The 16520-nt window shown below is 46.6% G+C and overlaps 1 protein-coding gene across 2 annotated transcripts; it reads left to right on the top strand.

The window, feature by feature from the left end:
- Positions 1–7006: 7006 nt before the first annotated feature.
- Positions 7007–15616, top strand: Tagap (T cell activation RhoGTPase activating protein). Of its 2 annotated transcripts, XM_052169733.1 has the most exons (10): positions 7007–7181; positions 7902–7990; positions 8079–8132; positions 8407–8473; positions 9647–9813; positions 10280–10441; positions 10869–10978; positions 12151–12346; positions 12917–13031; positions 13646–15616. In XM_052169733.1, the coding sequence occupies exons 2-10, from the start codon at positions 7964–7966 to the stop codon at positions 14851–14853; spliced, it is 2106 nt and encodes a 701-aa protein (XP_052025693.1). In that variant the 5' UTR covers positions 7007–7181; positions 7902–7963; the 3' UTR covers positions 14854–15616. The 2 variants fall into 2 exon arrangements, with proteins under 2 accessions (XP_052025693.1, XP_052025694.1); XM_052169734.1 differs by lacking the exon at positions 7007–7181 and having other exon boundaries at positions 7909–7994.
- Positions 15617–16520: the final 904 nt, after the last annotated feature.

Here is a 16520-nt window from a genome sequence, read left to right as displayed (position 1 = left end):
GGAGGGAGAGGCAGGGGGTGGGGAGATGAGAGGAGCACATTGTCTCAAAACAATAGAGTCAATGTTGACCTCTGACCTACGTGTTCCTCAGGCAGTGTGTGTGTGTGTGTGTGTGTGTGTGCACTCGTGCGCTTGTGAGTACACACACACACATGCAAGCACGTACGCACGCACACACAACTTTAAAATGCAAAAGGTATTTGCTCACAGTTTTCCAGTCAACATCTGAAAATAAAAGAGAGACGTGAGCTGACACAACTGTGTCTAATGATTTCAAGAGTTTCCTGTGCAATTTTATGGACCGAGGGCAGGAGGAGTCAGCCTCGGATCTTGGCTTATGTGGCACAAGCCCAGGAGTAGTGGACCCCAAAGATGACAGCGGGGACCTGTTCTCTGCCATTCCAGGAGCGCTCAGGCAGGATCGGACTGAGCAGTTAAGTGTGTGGGTGACTCCCACGGACAGTCTCCGTGTGCCCTCACCCTGGGCTCAGCCATCGCTTCCCTCTGGGGGCTATCATGTCAGGTTTATTATTGCCAGGCTGTCTTCTTGTAGAAGACACTCACCAGGCCAGACTCCCTGCGCAGGCGCAGTAGCACTGAGCGGCTACGTAACACCCCACCCCCAACCCCTGCATCTACCACCAGAGCCCATTGCTAAGAGCTTCCCAAGTAAGACTGGGAACTTGAGAAAAGAGCCATGTGTTCAAATTAAAACTTTTTAAAAACTTTAAGTCGGGCGGGGTGGGGGTGGGGGTGGGCGCCGTGGTGCACCCTGTTCATTCCAGAGACAGAGGCAGTTGGATCTCTATGAGTTGGAGGTCAGCCTGGATTACACAGTAAGTTCCAGGGCAGCCAGGACTATGTAGCAAGACCCTTCCCCCCCACACACAAAAAAAACTAACTAAATAAATAAATAAATAACCTTTAAATAGTAAAAACCTCTGGTGTCCCCCCTACATACATACACAACAAACATACACACACACACACACACACAAAGAATTAAATACTAAGAATAAAAAAACAAAAAAGGTCTCAAACTAGACTACAGTAAACAGCTTCAAAAGACAGGGACTAACCAGGCATGTTTCCACCGTTTCTACATTTTTCCTTCAAACTAACAAAGTTCACTTGTCCATTTCGCTGGTGTTTTTGTTTAGTCTTTCTTCCAAAAGTTACTCATCTGCACTGTGCCGATTGGTATTCAGGGTTGCTCTGATAACCTTCCCGCCATCACGGTTCCTTTGCTCAATGTTTCAGGTTAAAATGGGCTCAGAAATTTTACAAGAGGGGGAGCGTCTTCGGGTGAGGGTGAGATTCTTCGAGTGGTGTCTGCTGTGAGTTGAGGCCCCACCAGCGGCACCAGGGATGTCAGAAACATCCACAGCTCAGATTCTAATCGCCTGTTTGGATCCTGATAACGGAGAAAGGCAATTCTAAATGATCACTTTGTTCTAACCTTTCTTGGGTTTCAAGCCAGCTTTCTGAATACATGGAGTTCTTCAAATATTACTTTATATCGAGGCCGTTTTACATTCTGACACAGAGGCAAATGAATTATGGGAATATCTGAGGTGGAAATCTAAGCCATGTGCACTGGGTAACTGCAGAAACATGGGGCGTTCACGAGCACAAGAGAAGAGTCTGCAAGATGCTGGGGTCCCAGCAAACCTTAGAGAGGTTTAGGTGATCCTTGTTCAAGAAAAGAGTTAAAATCTGGATTGAAAACAACCTTTTTCCTACCAGAGAGGAGAAGGGGGAGGGGGAGAGAGGGGGGAAAGAAGAGAGGGGGAGGAGATCCAGGGAGAGGGGGAGAGGGAAAGGGGGAGGGAGAGGGAGGGGCAGGGGAGGGGAGAGGGAAAGGAGGAGGGAGGGAGGAGGGGAGGGGAAAAGAGGGAGGGGAGGGAAAGGTAGAGGGGAGAGGGGGAGAAGGGAGGGGGAGGGGAGGGAAGGGGAGAGGGAAAGGAGGAGGGAAGGGGGAGGGAGAGGGAGAGAGAGAGACAGAGAGAGAGAGAGAGAGAGAGAGAGAGAGAGAGAGAGAGAGCTGTGAACTTCTGGCCCACATTGGCTCTTACTCTGAGCCTTAGGGGCTGTTGGAAACCTCCTATCAGTTTACTGCCTATCTAAAAACTATCTCATGTTGTAGAAATATTTATCCTCACTCAGGGGCTTCTACCTTGTCTTTGATTATTCAATTCCCAAATAGAAGACACACATGACCCTTAATTTATAATAAGCCCTGTGTTGCTTCCCAACCTCAGACCTTAATTCTAAGTCTTGATTGCCAGAGCCTCTTCCATGTCCTCTAACGAGGACATCCCCGGGACCAGTGAGGAATCTGAACTTCCCGTGACTTTACCAACGGAGCCATCTGTCCAGCCCTACAGTTTTTAATCTTGAGAAATCACAGTGAGATTGCAATGTTCTCATTTCTTCAGACCATCTTTGTAGGAAAACGGTGGCATGCGACTCCTGTAAAGCCCTATTCTGGAAATGTAAAGGATGAAGCGGCCACCATTCCGTGCTCTCCAGAGACTCTGTCCAAGGGGGGCAGGGAGCCTGGAAGAGTCTCTTGGTAAAGGAGATGGAATTCAGCCAGGTTGAGGGATGAGGTAGGATTTCCAGCAGGCAGATGTGGAGGGGAGCCTCCCATTGGATTATTGGATGCAGAGAACTGGAGGATAATGTCAGTGGGTGGCAGTAGGCTGAACAGCTCATGACAAGATGATAGGCGTCAGAAGAACTTCTAGGAAAAGCTGCCTTCCCCTTTACAATCATCCATAACTCTGTCAAGAAGACTAACCTATATGTCAATCTTATATGCTTATATGGGCACTGGGGTAGTGTGGTGGTTTGTATATGCTTGGCTTAGGTAGTGGCACTATTTGGAGGTGTGGCCTTGTTGGAGTGGGTGTGGTCTTGTTGGGGTGGGGGTGGCCTTATTGCCACATGTTGTGGTGAACCCCAACCATAAAATTATTTTCGTCGCGCCTTCATAACTGTAATTTTGCTGCTGTTTTGAATTGTAATGTAAATATCTGTTATGCAGGAAATCTGGTGTGACCCTGAAGAAGGGTCATTTGCCACCACCAGCCCCAAGGGGTCACAACCCATAGGTTGAAAACCACTGCCCATGAAACAGTTCATGGTAAATGATTCACAAGCTCTTATGCATCACAGTCAAGACAGAAGTGGTCACTGAGACTGGAAGCTGGAGAGGGAACAAAGGTACTTCCCCACAACTCACACACACACACACACACCACAATGTGTAAGGCACAACCCCTACAGCAGAGCCTCCTGTCCTTAAGACTGGCCACAGTGAGAGCAGAGCTGAGACTGGCGGGGAGAGCTGGTTAGAACCAGGAACCAGGTGGCGAGAGTCCTGGAATTGGAAGTGTGGTTACAAATGTGGTCCTCGGAGGTTTCTCCAACCTGACCCTGCAAAAGCCGTCTGGGTTCCTTCCCGTCAACTGAAGACAAAATGTCATGCAGGAGGATACAAGCTTGTTCTTCAAAGAAACGAACTAGAGAAAGACAATGTAAAAAGCAAGCAAACAAATATATATCATTTCAGCTTTGAAAAGTGTGACAGGGACTGGAGAGAGAGCTCAGCGGTTAAGGGCCCTGGCTGCTCTGACAGAGGACCTGGATTCAGTTCCCAGCATCTACAGGGAGGCTTGCAAGCCAATGACTCTAGTTCCAGGGACTCTGACGCCCTCTTCACGAGCACCAGGCACACACATACATGGCACACATACATGGCACCAGGCACACACATACATGGCACACATACATGGCACCAGGCACACACATACATGGCACACATACATGGCACCAGGCACACATATACATGGCACACATACATGACACCAGGCACACACATACATGGCACACATACATGGCACCAGGCACACACATACATAGCACACATGCATGGCACCAGGCACACATATACATGGCACACATACATGACACCAGGCACACACATACATGGCACACATACATGGCACCAGGCACACACATACATGGCACACATACATGGCACACACATACATGGCACACATACATGGCACCAGGCACACACATACATGGCACACATACATGGCACCAGGCACACACATACATGGCACACATACATGGCACCAGGCACACATATACATGGCACACATACATGACACCAGGCACACACATACATGGCACACATACATGACACCAGGCACACACATACATGGCACACATACATGGCACCAGGCACACACATACATGGCACACATACATGGCACCAGGCACACACATACATGGCACACATACATGGCACACACATACATGGCACACACATACATGGCACACATACATGACACCAGGCACACACCTACATGGCACACATACATGGCACACACATACATGGCACACATACATGGCACCAGGCACACACATACATGGTGCACATACTTACACGCAGGCGAAACACCCATACACATTAAAATAGAAATAAATCTTATTTTTAAACTTAAAAAAAAATACAGACATTTCTAAATATCACAGTGTCTTTACAAACGTTTCTGCTGGTGTGAAAACTGCCACCAGTGCTATTGTGAGCTTTTCCGCATCAGGGGACAGGCCTGTCTTCCACAGTCAATTCTATTTCCAACTCTGCTCCTACTGCTTTGCATTTGGAAAGAGTCACATCAATGAAAGAACTTCTCCTCAGTGCCACAGCTGGACCCTCTGCCACGGGTGGCTCTCTGACAGTCGCACAAACGTATCTATTAATTAGGAGTTGACTGTTGGACTCTCCAGGGGTGCCGATACTGCTGACTGTCTTTCCTCTGGGTTCTGTTATCAATGGTGGGGTTCTGTAAAAACCAACATTCTTCCGCTTTAGAGATGTGAGGTCCCAGGTTACACTCTTCTGTTGCCATGGTTACTGCTGGATTTTTTTGGGGGGTGTGGGGAGCTAGTAATTCAACATCTCCCTTAGCTACTGAAAGTTGGACATTGTTGGTCCATGGAGAGTAATAGGCACAATTTTATTGTCAATGTAGGGCTCTGAAGGATGGAGCCATGATTCCCAATGGAAAAGCCAGTAAGGCAGTATGCTCCTATAACTCTGGCCATGGGCAGAGGATGGACGGGGCACTCACTGGCTAATTAATCTAGACAAATTGGTAGACACTCTAAGTCCAGTAAAGAGATCCTGTCTCAAACGTATGATAAAACACAGGAAGACATTTAACTATGGTGCCCATAGGCACACCTTCACAGAATCGTGCCATTGCATACCACACACACACATGCACACAGAAATCTGCTGATCTCTGTGGGTCACCACATCATCGATTGTCCAAATTGTGTTTTATTTAGTATTAACGAAAGTGTTAATAAATCTGAATTTTCAGGGCTTTGTCCTAAATCCGAGTCTCTGCTAGCTAAGTGGTCCTCATGAGGACCTATGGCCTGACAAAGCGGGTATAGACAAATGAACCACTTGAAGAGTTACTCTGAGGGAGAGCACGGACTGATTTGGCGCTCAGGATCAGAAGGGCCAGCTGAGTGATTTGGGCAGCTACGGCCAGAGGAACTGTAGTTGTCTGTCCCCTGATAGGGGAAGACACACTTCAGCACAGAGTGCTGATAACTATGTGCAGCGAGGCTCTTGAAAGACAATCATATGGCACATATGAAGAAGGTGTTAGGTATGACTTGACAGGCTTACATTTTAACCTCGGTATGCAGAGTTTATGGTAACACCAAGAATGAGGGCTGGTATCGCGGGGAACAACGTTTACACCAAGGCTCAGAAATCTTCCATCTCAAGAAGAGTTGAGCTGTGTCTCCTTGGGGAATGCTGCACGTGCTGAGTCTAGGAGTTCTACATCTCGGAAGACAACTCGGAATTAAGACGAAAAAATCTTGGAAAGTGGGTTCCGTTTTCACGTCGCTGAGAAAGAGCCTTCTGCCTGCTGAGGAGAGAAGGCTTTCTCCAGAGAGGCAGTGTTCTTGACATTAAAGGAGCCCAAGACCCATCCTGGATTGGGGTGCAGCTCCTAGGCAGAGTGTGTTCTGAGGGACAGGTTTTAATTTCCAGCACCAAAAACATAACACCTTAGACAATTCAGTCAAATGCTGCAGAGCCAAATATCAAGTTATCTGTGGGACATCCAAAGCCATAGTCCTGAGGTGAGGTGTCAATCCACGTCCACACAGGACCTGATTTGGTCTCAAAGGGAAAAGAGGAGGTGACACAACAGAAGATGGCAGATTGGAGGGCAGTTTTACGTGCAATCTAATTTATAGCATCTGCATCTCAAACTGTTTCCTTCTTTTAAATTTTCCAAAGATGCCACCATATTGGTAGACATGTGACTATATGACGCTTTTAGTCCACTTTGCAACGTTGTTGATCCTAAAATAAGCACATCTGTGCCCGTCTGACTGCCTCTGTATTTCACAATAAACTTAGAGCTGTGGTTCTCTACGTGAGAAATAAATGTATTTCTCAGTGGGCAATTCCCCTAGTTCCAAAGAAACTGATGCAGCTTTCGAGGGTAATTTTCAAAGAGGGGAAGTCATTCCTCTGTCTCTGTCCTGGTTTTATAGCAACAACCCTGCACCTAGACGTGCCAGTTAATATCTAGTCCTGGTGGACGGAGAGGATGGTGGGTGAAAGGGAACAGCACCCAAACAGGCCACCCAAAGTAGGGAGGGGGCGGCATGAGCAATTATAAAAGGAAGTGTTTACATGCAGAATAATAAAATTTCTCCTTCTGCACACACCAGCTTTGATATTCACCAGAGCCACCTCCTATGTTCGATATGTCATGGTTTCCACTGCTAGTAGTTTGTAGATATTTTTGCTTTGAAATGGGGGGTGGGAATTAGAGGGGGCAGGCTTGGAAAGAACCGGCGCTGCCCTAAAAGGAATGAGGAAGTGAGACCGGAGCAGTCTCCGGCTGTCTCTGACTGTGTGACAGCCCATGATGTTCCTTCCGGCCCCAGTAAGAGTCTGAGTTTCCACCTGCCCGCCCCCGCCGCATATAACTCGCAGCACATGCGGCTGAGGGTTCCAGTGCCTTGTCTCTGTGGGTGGATTCCTAGGGTCAGAGCGTCATGTTGTGTCTCCCGTTTTCTCCAGTTCGCCAGAGGTAGAGTGAACTCTGGCTGACGACCCTCGCTGGGTAAGTACTGTGGATGAACAGGACAAAATATAAACTGCCTTGTGGGTCTCGGGACTCAGGTCCCTGAAGCCTCGGGGGCCCAGTGCCACTAAAAACAGCTCTACTGAGAAATATGTGTCTGCCTTAGAAGGACTCTGAGTGCAGAATGCTTGGTGGCTGGGTGTCAGCTGCAGCTTAGGGGTTTAGGGATTCTGTAAATGTTATCCTTTGTTTCTGTATACTGTATATAATATCCTGGAGATAGTTCTGTCTTACTTGGGTTACAGGAGAGTGCAGAGATTTTAATATAGTGCACTCAAAAAAAAGCAAGTCTTCGTTGTAATGTGTACTCGGGCTCTCCTGATGGGAACTTAGTAACGCACAACAAAGTTTGGGAGTAGTAAGACGTCTGGCTTAAAGAATTTAGGATTAAGTTTCTCGAGGCTGTTCTTAATCATAGGTGACGCTTAGTAAGAAAGGCTGATGTTATCTTAGTTCATGGAAACGTAGGAATTTTTATTTCATTTGGATGAAATAAGACACAAATGAAAAGTTGGATGAGGCTCACCACGATGCTTCTTAGTGGGAGCCCGGTTGGAAGAGAAAACTTTTCTATCCAGTAGCTTTAAGCTCTGGGTCTTCTTTTTTTTTTTTTTTTTTTCCAAACTGACTCTGAAATTTGAATTTGACTGGACTGGTTATCCTATTTTCTAACTCTTTTTCATTTATGATTTATTGTAGACAGGACCAAAGCCTCAAGGTAGTGAAGCCCCCCTTCCCTCGGACTGTCAGCCTCGATTCCGATGAAGCTGATAAGCAGTCTCGATGGTGTACGTGAGTCCTCTGCACCTGCTGATCCATCTTATCCATAGACCGGGGCTGAAAGCCTTCACTGACGTTCCTTTTCTTCTCTTTTAGTCAAAACCACTTAATGCCAACAACATGGAGACATTAATTGAATGTCAGTCAGAGGTAAGAAAGCAATGTTTTTAAACTTTTTATTTGCAATTCGATAAAAGACATTCTCTGTGTTGCTCATTTGGGTTGTTTAATTATTAGTGTAAGATGAATATCAGGTTGTAAACTGAGCATGTCAATTGAGATCTTCCAAGATAATGTTGATCTGAGAAGATAAAATACAGTATCAATGCATTCGACTTAATTTTCAAGATGAATAAAAGGCTGTGTGTGCATTTTGTGGGGTGTCTTTGGGTGTCACTATTTGAAATGAAATACCTGTTTTCAGGGTGATATCAAGGGGCTTCCACTGCTGACGTCATGTGAGAGTGAAGACAGCATTTGCCAGCTAATTGGTGAGTTTTGAAAGCATACTGATCTCTCTTGCGCGCCTAACTAGTGCTCTCGGTTTGCAAAACCACAGGGCTTTTACTTTACTGAGAATTAGCTCTCTAAGTGTTCTGAGAGACCGCAGAACATTAACCCTTGACTAAGACAGCCAGAGCTGGAAGAGAGAAGATTCTGTCCATGGTCAGTGGCCAGCTCTACACGGGGTTTCCCAGTGGGCTGCCAAGTCTCAGAACTTGTAGGCCTTGAGGATGGGAGGGAAACGTGCACACATTGGAGAAACAGACATTGCCCTTCCCACCCCGTTGCTTCCTTCTCTAGTGGAGACCGCACCTAAGCGCCCATGAGGCAATTGTCGCTGATCTCCAACCTCAAAGACTCACGCATCCTTTCTTTACCGCCTTCCATAACACATTTCATTATAATATACATCAGATCTGACCACCCCTCCCAAAGTATCAGGACGGGCCTCTCATTCTTGTCTTTCTTCCACGTGCTGGTACAAAATATGTAAATGGTAGGATACTTGGTAAAGTGCCAAGCCTTGGTGGCAACCTGCTTGGAGAACCACCACTAGCTTCTGAAATAAAGCTGGGTCGGGTGACTGCAGGAGTCCCTGGGTGATGTAGCGCCCTCTAGCGGTGGCCAGCTATGGGCGGGAACGGAGGCAGCAACAGCCAGCTCTGCCCAGAATCTTCTAGAAGATCTTCGAAAGGAAGCAAAACACTTCCTCTGTGTAACTTTCACATTCAGAGAAATAAGTTAAAATAATATCCATTAATCAGAAATACATTCTCTGTAGTCATTAGGAATACGTTAAAATGGGTGGTTTTGACCCGCACCGTTGAAATTTCGCTAGTTTTCTATAGCTAAAAACTGTGCGCGTAAAAACAGGAAAGGTGGGGCCTTTGGGGAACACTGGTGTTGATGTTTAGGGACTCGCTACCCTGACAACAGCGTGGTGGTTTGGGGGTAGATTTTTCTAGATCACGGGTCATGCCCTTGGCCTTCTCGAGTTTTCAACAGTGGGTTTGCTGGTTTTGTTTGTTTTACTTTTGTTTTTCAAAGTAGCTTGCTACAGGTGAGATGTTGTAGCCAACACCATCCATGTTCTAATTTGGATCTGGGCTTGTTAACATAGATTTTTCCCCCTCTTTTTCTCCTTGTTTCCTTGGCAACAGAAGTTAAGAAGAGAAAGAAAGTGTTGTCTTGGCCGTCTCTCATGAGAAAGCTCTCTCCTTCTTCTGACTTCTCTGGGTCATTGGAACCAGAGCTGAAAGTGTCGTTGTTTGACCAGTCTTTGTCAATCATCTGTGGAGAGAACGGCACACTCCCCAGACCCATCCAGGTAGGCATGTGTGAACTCATAAACCTACTTCCCTTTCCTGTGGGGCCTGAAAAGTCTGGGGAAAGTCTGAACGTGATGGGCATCGGCTTTCAAAGAAAGCCTCCCCTACTATCCAGTGCAGGAGAGAGCTGTCTGCCGGCTGTATCCCTCAATAGACTCTGTCTTGCGGATTGGAGAAGGTGGAACATTTGTAACTTCTAAAAATTCATCAGAGAGGGAGCAGAGGATGTCTGTGGGGGTAAACTAGCGTTTCTACGGAAGCATTTGAGGGGAGAGAGGGGGCCCCAAATAATTTTCAAATGTGCCAAATTAATCCCTTCACAATGTACCTCCTTTGAGAAAAATGAGTAAAAAGGCGTCCTTGGTAGCGCTGGCTTAGGTGAACTTGAAAGTCTCTCCTCCTGTAACAAGAGACTACAGATGTCTCCAAGGGACCTGTTTCCTGATGTTGTGTCCGCTCCCGCAGGACATCCTCGCCATCCTCTGCCTTAAAGGTCCTTCAACTGAAGGCATATTCAGGAAAGCTGCCAGCGAGAAAGCCCGCAAGGAGCTGAAGGAGGAGCTCAACTGTGGGGGCTCCGTGGATCTGAAACAGCTCCCGGTGCACCTCCTGGCTGTGGTCTTCAAGGTGAGCCTGCGGCAATTACACCAAATGGCCTGACAAGGGCGCGCTGACAAAGTCGTCAGGAGACCCGGACCTGGCACTGCTCCCCCACCCCCACCCCCCGCAGGCCAAGTCAGCTGGTGGGAGTTTCGCTTTTTCTCAGTTAAACCTTTCAATTATTCACACAAGCACCTCTGTTTCAATGATCCCAGATCCTCAACAGAAAGGGTGGCATGAAATTCTCTCAAAACATCATTTGATTGCCCCTTGGCCCCATTCATAAATCTGGTCTCCCCAATTTTCACCTACCTAGAGACAGTGCATCTTACTCTGCTGGTTACTGGGGCAGAGCGGGGCGGGGCGTTCTTAAGTACTGTGTGAGTTTGGAAGAGGCTCCCTAAAGGAAGTAAATACAGCGATGTGACTCGGGTACACTTTTTTCTCCCTCCAGGACTTCCTCCGGGGAATCCCCCTGAAGCTGCTCTCCTGTGACCTCTTTGAGGACTGGATGGGCGCCCTGGAGAAGCCCAGCGAGGAGGACAAAATCGAGGCCCTAAAGCAGTAAGTCCTCGGGCACTGCAGGAGGCTAGGCCGCCATTATTTTGATCCTTCATAAGGGCAAGTGCTTCGAGATTCCTGCCTCAAAGAAACTGTGAGGGCCAGGGAATCTTGAGTGGAACTGCCCGTTTGCCCCATCATGGAAGCCAGAAAAAGCCCTGGAGAGAAAGCACTTCTTAAAAAACAGAAAGGAAACTTCAGCACTCATAGATCCCAAGATGGGAGGGAACCTTCACACAGGAGTAGTTTTAAAAGGCACACCATGAGCTCAGACCTCTGAATGCTTTACTGCAGGCTAGCCAACAAGATCGGAGTTAACCTTAACGTCGCTAACTGGTGCCTTGCCAACCACTGTTCCCTCATAAACCCTTATGGCACCACAGAGCAACTTGGAAGAGATGGTTTTGTTCATAAATTTCCACAGCAAACTGCATTCTTATGGTTGATAAAAAAAAATTTTTTTTAAAAGATCAAATTCCAAAAGCTAGCATTTAAAAATGGAAGTGTGACCTCTACATTACTGGAGAATCCCAGAGGCCTTCTATTAACATGTTGTCCCCATGGCAAGTATTTTCCATGAAATATTTACCAGAAAGAGGATAGTTTCTGCCCCTACCCTCCCTGCCCCAGAATACTAGAATTATCACAATGTTTCTGCTTGCACATAAAAAGTCTTTTCTAAAACTAAGAAATGATTGGATTCACTTCATTTTTTTTGAAATATCAAAATGTAAAGAATGTAATTTAAGAATCAAATTTGTTATCACTAGAGCATTGCCTAGTTATAAACATGCTTTTATAATTAGTTCTTTCTAAAGACTTCTCAGGACGATATGAAGATAGGTGATCTTCATCCGAAAATTAGTCTAAAGAGGGGTAAGGAAGCCAGTCTCATAGGGCTTGAAACAGAATTCTGACAGTTATTTAATAACAAGATTGTTTTCAAAATATAAGGCAGACTGTAGCAGTTAAACAGGCTCCGATTCACAATTAGCATCCCTGTGTGTAATAAATACGGGGACTATTGGAGCCCCACTACAACCACAGGGAGAATTTCACAATGTTTCTTGTGAAAATGCGCCTTCCTTGTTTTAAAGGAAGTCTGGTTTGGGTGGAACCTTTTGAGAGGCCATACTAAACTACATGAAAGCCATCATCGCTCAACTTTATTCCAGGGTTGCTGGACGCCTCCCGGGGCCCAACCTCCTCCTGCTCAGGAACTTGGTCTACGTGCTCCACCTCATCAGCAAGAACGCCGAGGTCAACAAGATGGACTCCAGCAACCTAGCTATCTGCATCGGGCCCAACATGCTCACTCTGAAGAATGACCAGAGCCTGTCCTTCCAGGCCCAGAGGGACCTGAACAATAAGGTATGTCCTGCCTCTGGAGGAGAAACGCCCTGGTCACCAGTCCGCTCTCTGTAAAAGCTAGGCCCTGAAATGCTTGTGGTTTGGGTTTCTCGAAGTGACTCAGGGGCCACAGTGGAGGTCTGAACTGCAGGGCGTGTCTGTCGTGGTTCTCCATGCTCGTAGAAACCTGCATTTGCTGAGGCACATAATGTATGTATCCTCTGTTGCCCTGGGAGACATCAGAGTAACAGGCACAGCACTGCCCCCACAGCTGGAGAAAACACTTTGTTCTTTTTCCTGTGTGTATCACAGTCTGCCTGTTCAGCTAGAAACTGGACAAGTACTTCCTTAAATGAAATTGTAGTTACTTCAAAGGTGGTTTTTTTTAAGACTGAAAAAAAAATGCATACCTCAAAAAATATAATAAAGTGTATTTATTATTCCAATGTGCTTTTCAGGCACATGAAAGTATCTAGTCTTAATTCTGCCACTTCCTGAATGTGTCCTCATTCTTTGCTACCTTTTTAATGAATGTACTTAAGCTGACAAACTGCTTCTTTTTTCTTTTCTTTTCTTTTCTTTTTTAAACAGGTTAAGGTCTTGGTGGAATTCCTCATTGACAACTGCTTTGAAATATTTGGGGAGAACATTCAGACACATTCCCGCATCACTTCTGACGACTCCCTGGAACACACTGACAGTTCAGGTACAGAACATTCTGTCACTTGAGTGTGATTCTGGGGAGAAGTGTGTGCTGGCCACAGGTGCTCCGTACAGCGATGCGAAGCGTCCTTGGTATTAGGAGCAGGATTCACCTTCACAAGTCAGAATTCTGTAAGGAAGTCACTAACCACAGAGGCCTTGCTGTTAGATTTATACACACACACACATATACACACACACCAGACACTGCCCACTTTCTGTAACAATCTGGAATTTTCTCCTTTCCATTCTGAGTCATGAATAACTTAATTCTACTAAGTAAACTTCAGCTACGAGCTGTAGTAAGGAAATTCCAGCTCTACGATGGACTGTGAGACCATCAAAATGTACATAGATCCTCTACAAGAGCTACCTGACGGACCAATGTTACGAATTCAGATCAATAGACCTTAGAGAATATTATCATTGTCAGCTTCTTTCCCTTGAATCTTTCCCTTCCCTCTCTATGCTATTTTTCCACTTTCTTACCATTTAAAGACCATTTTAGACAGAAGCAAAGTCTCAGTGTACACTTCCACCAAAGCATCGTGGGTATAAATAGGGTGCTCACTAAGAGAGCCTGGACAGTATGTTCAACCCTTCCTTAACTTTCCCCAGACGTGTCGACTCTGCAGAATGACTCAGCCTATGACAGCAATGACCCGGATGGTGAGCCCACAAGTGGCGCTGCCTCTCCCAGCAGTCAGCGGGAGGGTTCCACTGCCACAATGGCTGGCCTGGATACCCAGGGTCCCCGGGACACCTGTGAGTCAAGGTCAGAGTCCAGTGTTAGCATGGTAACCAGGCTGAAAAGCTCCATTGTGCAGCAAGACAGGCGGTTTTCTGAGCCCAACATGTCACCCTCACAAGAGTGTCTCGTGAGCCCAACAACCAAGCAAAAGCTAACGAGGAGTGAGCACAGCTTCACTCTGCCCCAGGAAGCTTCCTGTTCTGAAGGCGATGAGGCTGAAGATCCCTTTACAGAGGAAGTCTTCCCAGCAGTCGAAGGCAAACCCAAGAGACCAGTGGATTTGCAGATAAAGAATTTGACCCAAGGTTTAGCATCGCCACAGGGACTCGTAACCAAAGCTTTCTCCAGCTTCTCCCAGGGTGAATCTTTAGACAGCTCACCTGTGCCTTCTCCATCCTGTCCCAAGAGAAACTTCTTCACCAGACACCAGAGTTTCACCACAAAGATGGACAAGACCAAACCCCAGAGAGAAATTAGAAAGCACTCTATGTCATTTTCCTTTGCGTCCCACAAGAAAGTGCTGCCCCGAACTACCAGCACTGGGTCTGAGAAACCCAAAGACTTTTCTCGAGACCAGCTCCAGAAGGACTTGAGGAAAGAGAGCCAGCTTGCTGGCAGAATCATCCAGGAAAATGAGTCAGACATCCAAAGCCAAACAACTCTGGGCTTCAGCTTGTCTGGGACCTGGGCCCTCTCGGTCAATAACTTGTTCCCATTAGTGGATGTGAGGAGGCCAGGAAGCCCACCATCTTACGAGGAGGCCATTTATTACCAGACATCGGGACTCACAGCCTATGGCGGACAGACAGTTGGAAGTATGAGGGCAAGAATGTTCAAGCAGAGCACAGCGGGGCCCCCTGTGCCTTGTCACCATGGAGGTGACCTCAGCGAAGGGACACCTGGTGGACACAGATTGTCTTCCGTGACTGAGCACTGGGCCCACAGTCAGACTGTCCATGTCTCTGTAGAAACTCAGGGGAGAGCTGAGCTGCACCGGTTCGGGACAGTATCCGAGTCCAGTCAGTTGGTCTTTGAGGTCGACCAACTCCGCTGTGCTAAAGAATCCTACATTTAAGAAAGGACACCGTGCCTCATGGCTAACTCGTATGTGAAGATACGACTTCAGAGAACTGCCTGTTGAGTCTGTTTCCCAAAGAGTCATAGATAAGCTCATTCAGAACGTTGTGTGGAGCTCTCCTCTGTGAGGATGGCCCACACGGTGACACCAGATTGTGTCTGTGTGTAACCGGGTTTGTGCAATATGTAGTAAATGTATAAAATGTATTATATACAAGGTATTAGAGGCAAAGGGTGTCTGCACACATCCCTTCATGCATGTACTTCTGTCCTTTCTCTATGTTGGGTTTTTGTTGTTGTTGTTTTTGGGTTTTGTCCTCAGGTGCTTGTTTCTATTGATTAGAAAAAGAGTCTTTACTTTTCTTAATGTCCCAGCAAATGTCATGCCTTTGTTCACATTTTCCGTGAGCCGCATGTAGGTGGAATTGTCTGCGCCTCCCATGCGTCTTCTCCTAAGCAGGCTTGTGACAACGAATGAGCATCTTCATAGAAGGGAGCAGATTGAAAGACACTGTACTCAGTGTGTGAGCTGTCAGCTGCGCTGGGAGAAGGTCTTTCAATCATCTAATGGGATGTGGGAGGCGCGGTGGAAACGCACTCTGTCAGTATTAATTCGCGCAGAGCTCTGAGCTTCTGCGGCTTGGTCATGTCTTGTGCTGCTGTGTGGAGGTAAGCAGTGTTGTACGCATCGGGGAGTCTTGTATACGACTTCGGCGTAGTTTATTTATTATTCATAATAAACTGCCCTCCTTTAGACAGTTCATTACCTGCTGATGCTGTATCCTTTGCCTCAAATAAAAACCCATCAAGAACATTAGCCACACACAGGTCCATTCAGTGAGTGTCTGTTCACTCTACACTCATTGTAGGGCAACACATACCTCGGGGAGCTAGTGCCCAGGAGATGTAGTCTCTGTTCTCTGGGCATTTGAGCCACTGTTTTCAGTCAAGCAGTCATTCAGGGGACAGGAAAAAACTACAGGACGCGGGATAATCTGGCACAGGTAATCCTTCCATTTGAGTGAAGCAGACTGTCCAATGTCTTCACACACCTCGCTTTCATGATGTTCAATCTCCCTTATTATTAGCGAGCATAAGGAGAAATGTTTGTATATTAGAATTTTACTACTCAATGACCAAAGTGCTTATCTAAGTATTTTAAAGTACAGGGCTCCAATCTTCCTACTTATATCCATTTTTACAAAATACTGTGTACACTCATGATTTTGGGGATGTCTCACTAACAGGTTAAAGAAAAAAACAAACAAACAAACAAAAAAAACCCTGATTCTACCTCAGAGGTGATTCACTGAGCATCTGCTTAGCCAAGTTGTAAATTGGGCTGCCCAAGCATCATGATCAAAAGTAACATTAATAACGCTAATACGTGCTGCATGACTTTAATCCCAGCATTTGGAAGGCGGAGGCAGGTGGATCTCTGAGTTAGAGGCCAACCTGGTCCATAGAACAAGTTCCAGAACAGCCAGAGCTACATAGAGAAATCCATCTAAAAAAATTAAAAAAAAAAAAAAAGAAGGGGTGGCAGTTAAGCACGCGTGTTGCTCTTGCAGAAGACCTGGGTTCAGTTCCCAGCACCCACATGACTCCTCACAACCATCCGTAACTTCAGTTCCAGGGAATCTGAGGGCCCCCTCTACCCTCCAG

Source organism: Apodemus sylvaticus, chromosome 23 (assembly GCF_947179515.1).
Source record: "Apodemus sylvaticus chromosome 23, mApoSyl1.1, whole genome shotgun sequence".
In the NCBI taxonomy this organism is placed as follows: Eukaryota; Metazoa; Chordata; class Mammalia; order Rodentia; family Muridae; genus Apodemus; species Apodemus sylvaticus.
Note: the sequence above shows the minus strand (reverse complement) of the source record. Positions and strands in the feature narration are given on the sequence as shown.

Bases quoted from the DNA above. Each gene is read 5' to 3' on its own strand.
- Tagap (XM_052169733.1), top strand. From the start codon at position 7,964: ATGAAGCTGATAAGCAGTCTCGATGGT. The intron at 10,979-12,150 runs GTAAGTCCTCGG...ACTTTATTCCAG, and splicing joins AAAATCGAGGCCCTAAAGCA to GGTTGCTGGACGCCTCCCGG. The intron at 12,347-12,916 runs GTATGTCCTGCC...TTTTTTAAACAG, and splicing joins AGAGGGACCTGAACAATAAG to GTTAAGGTCTTGGTGGAATT.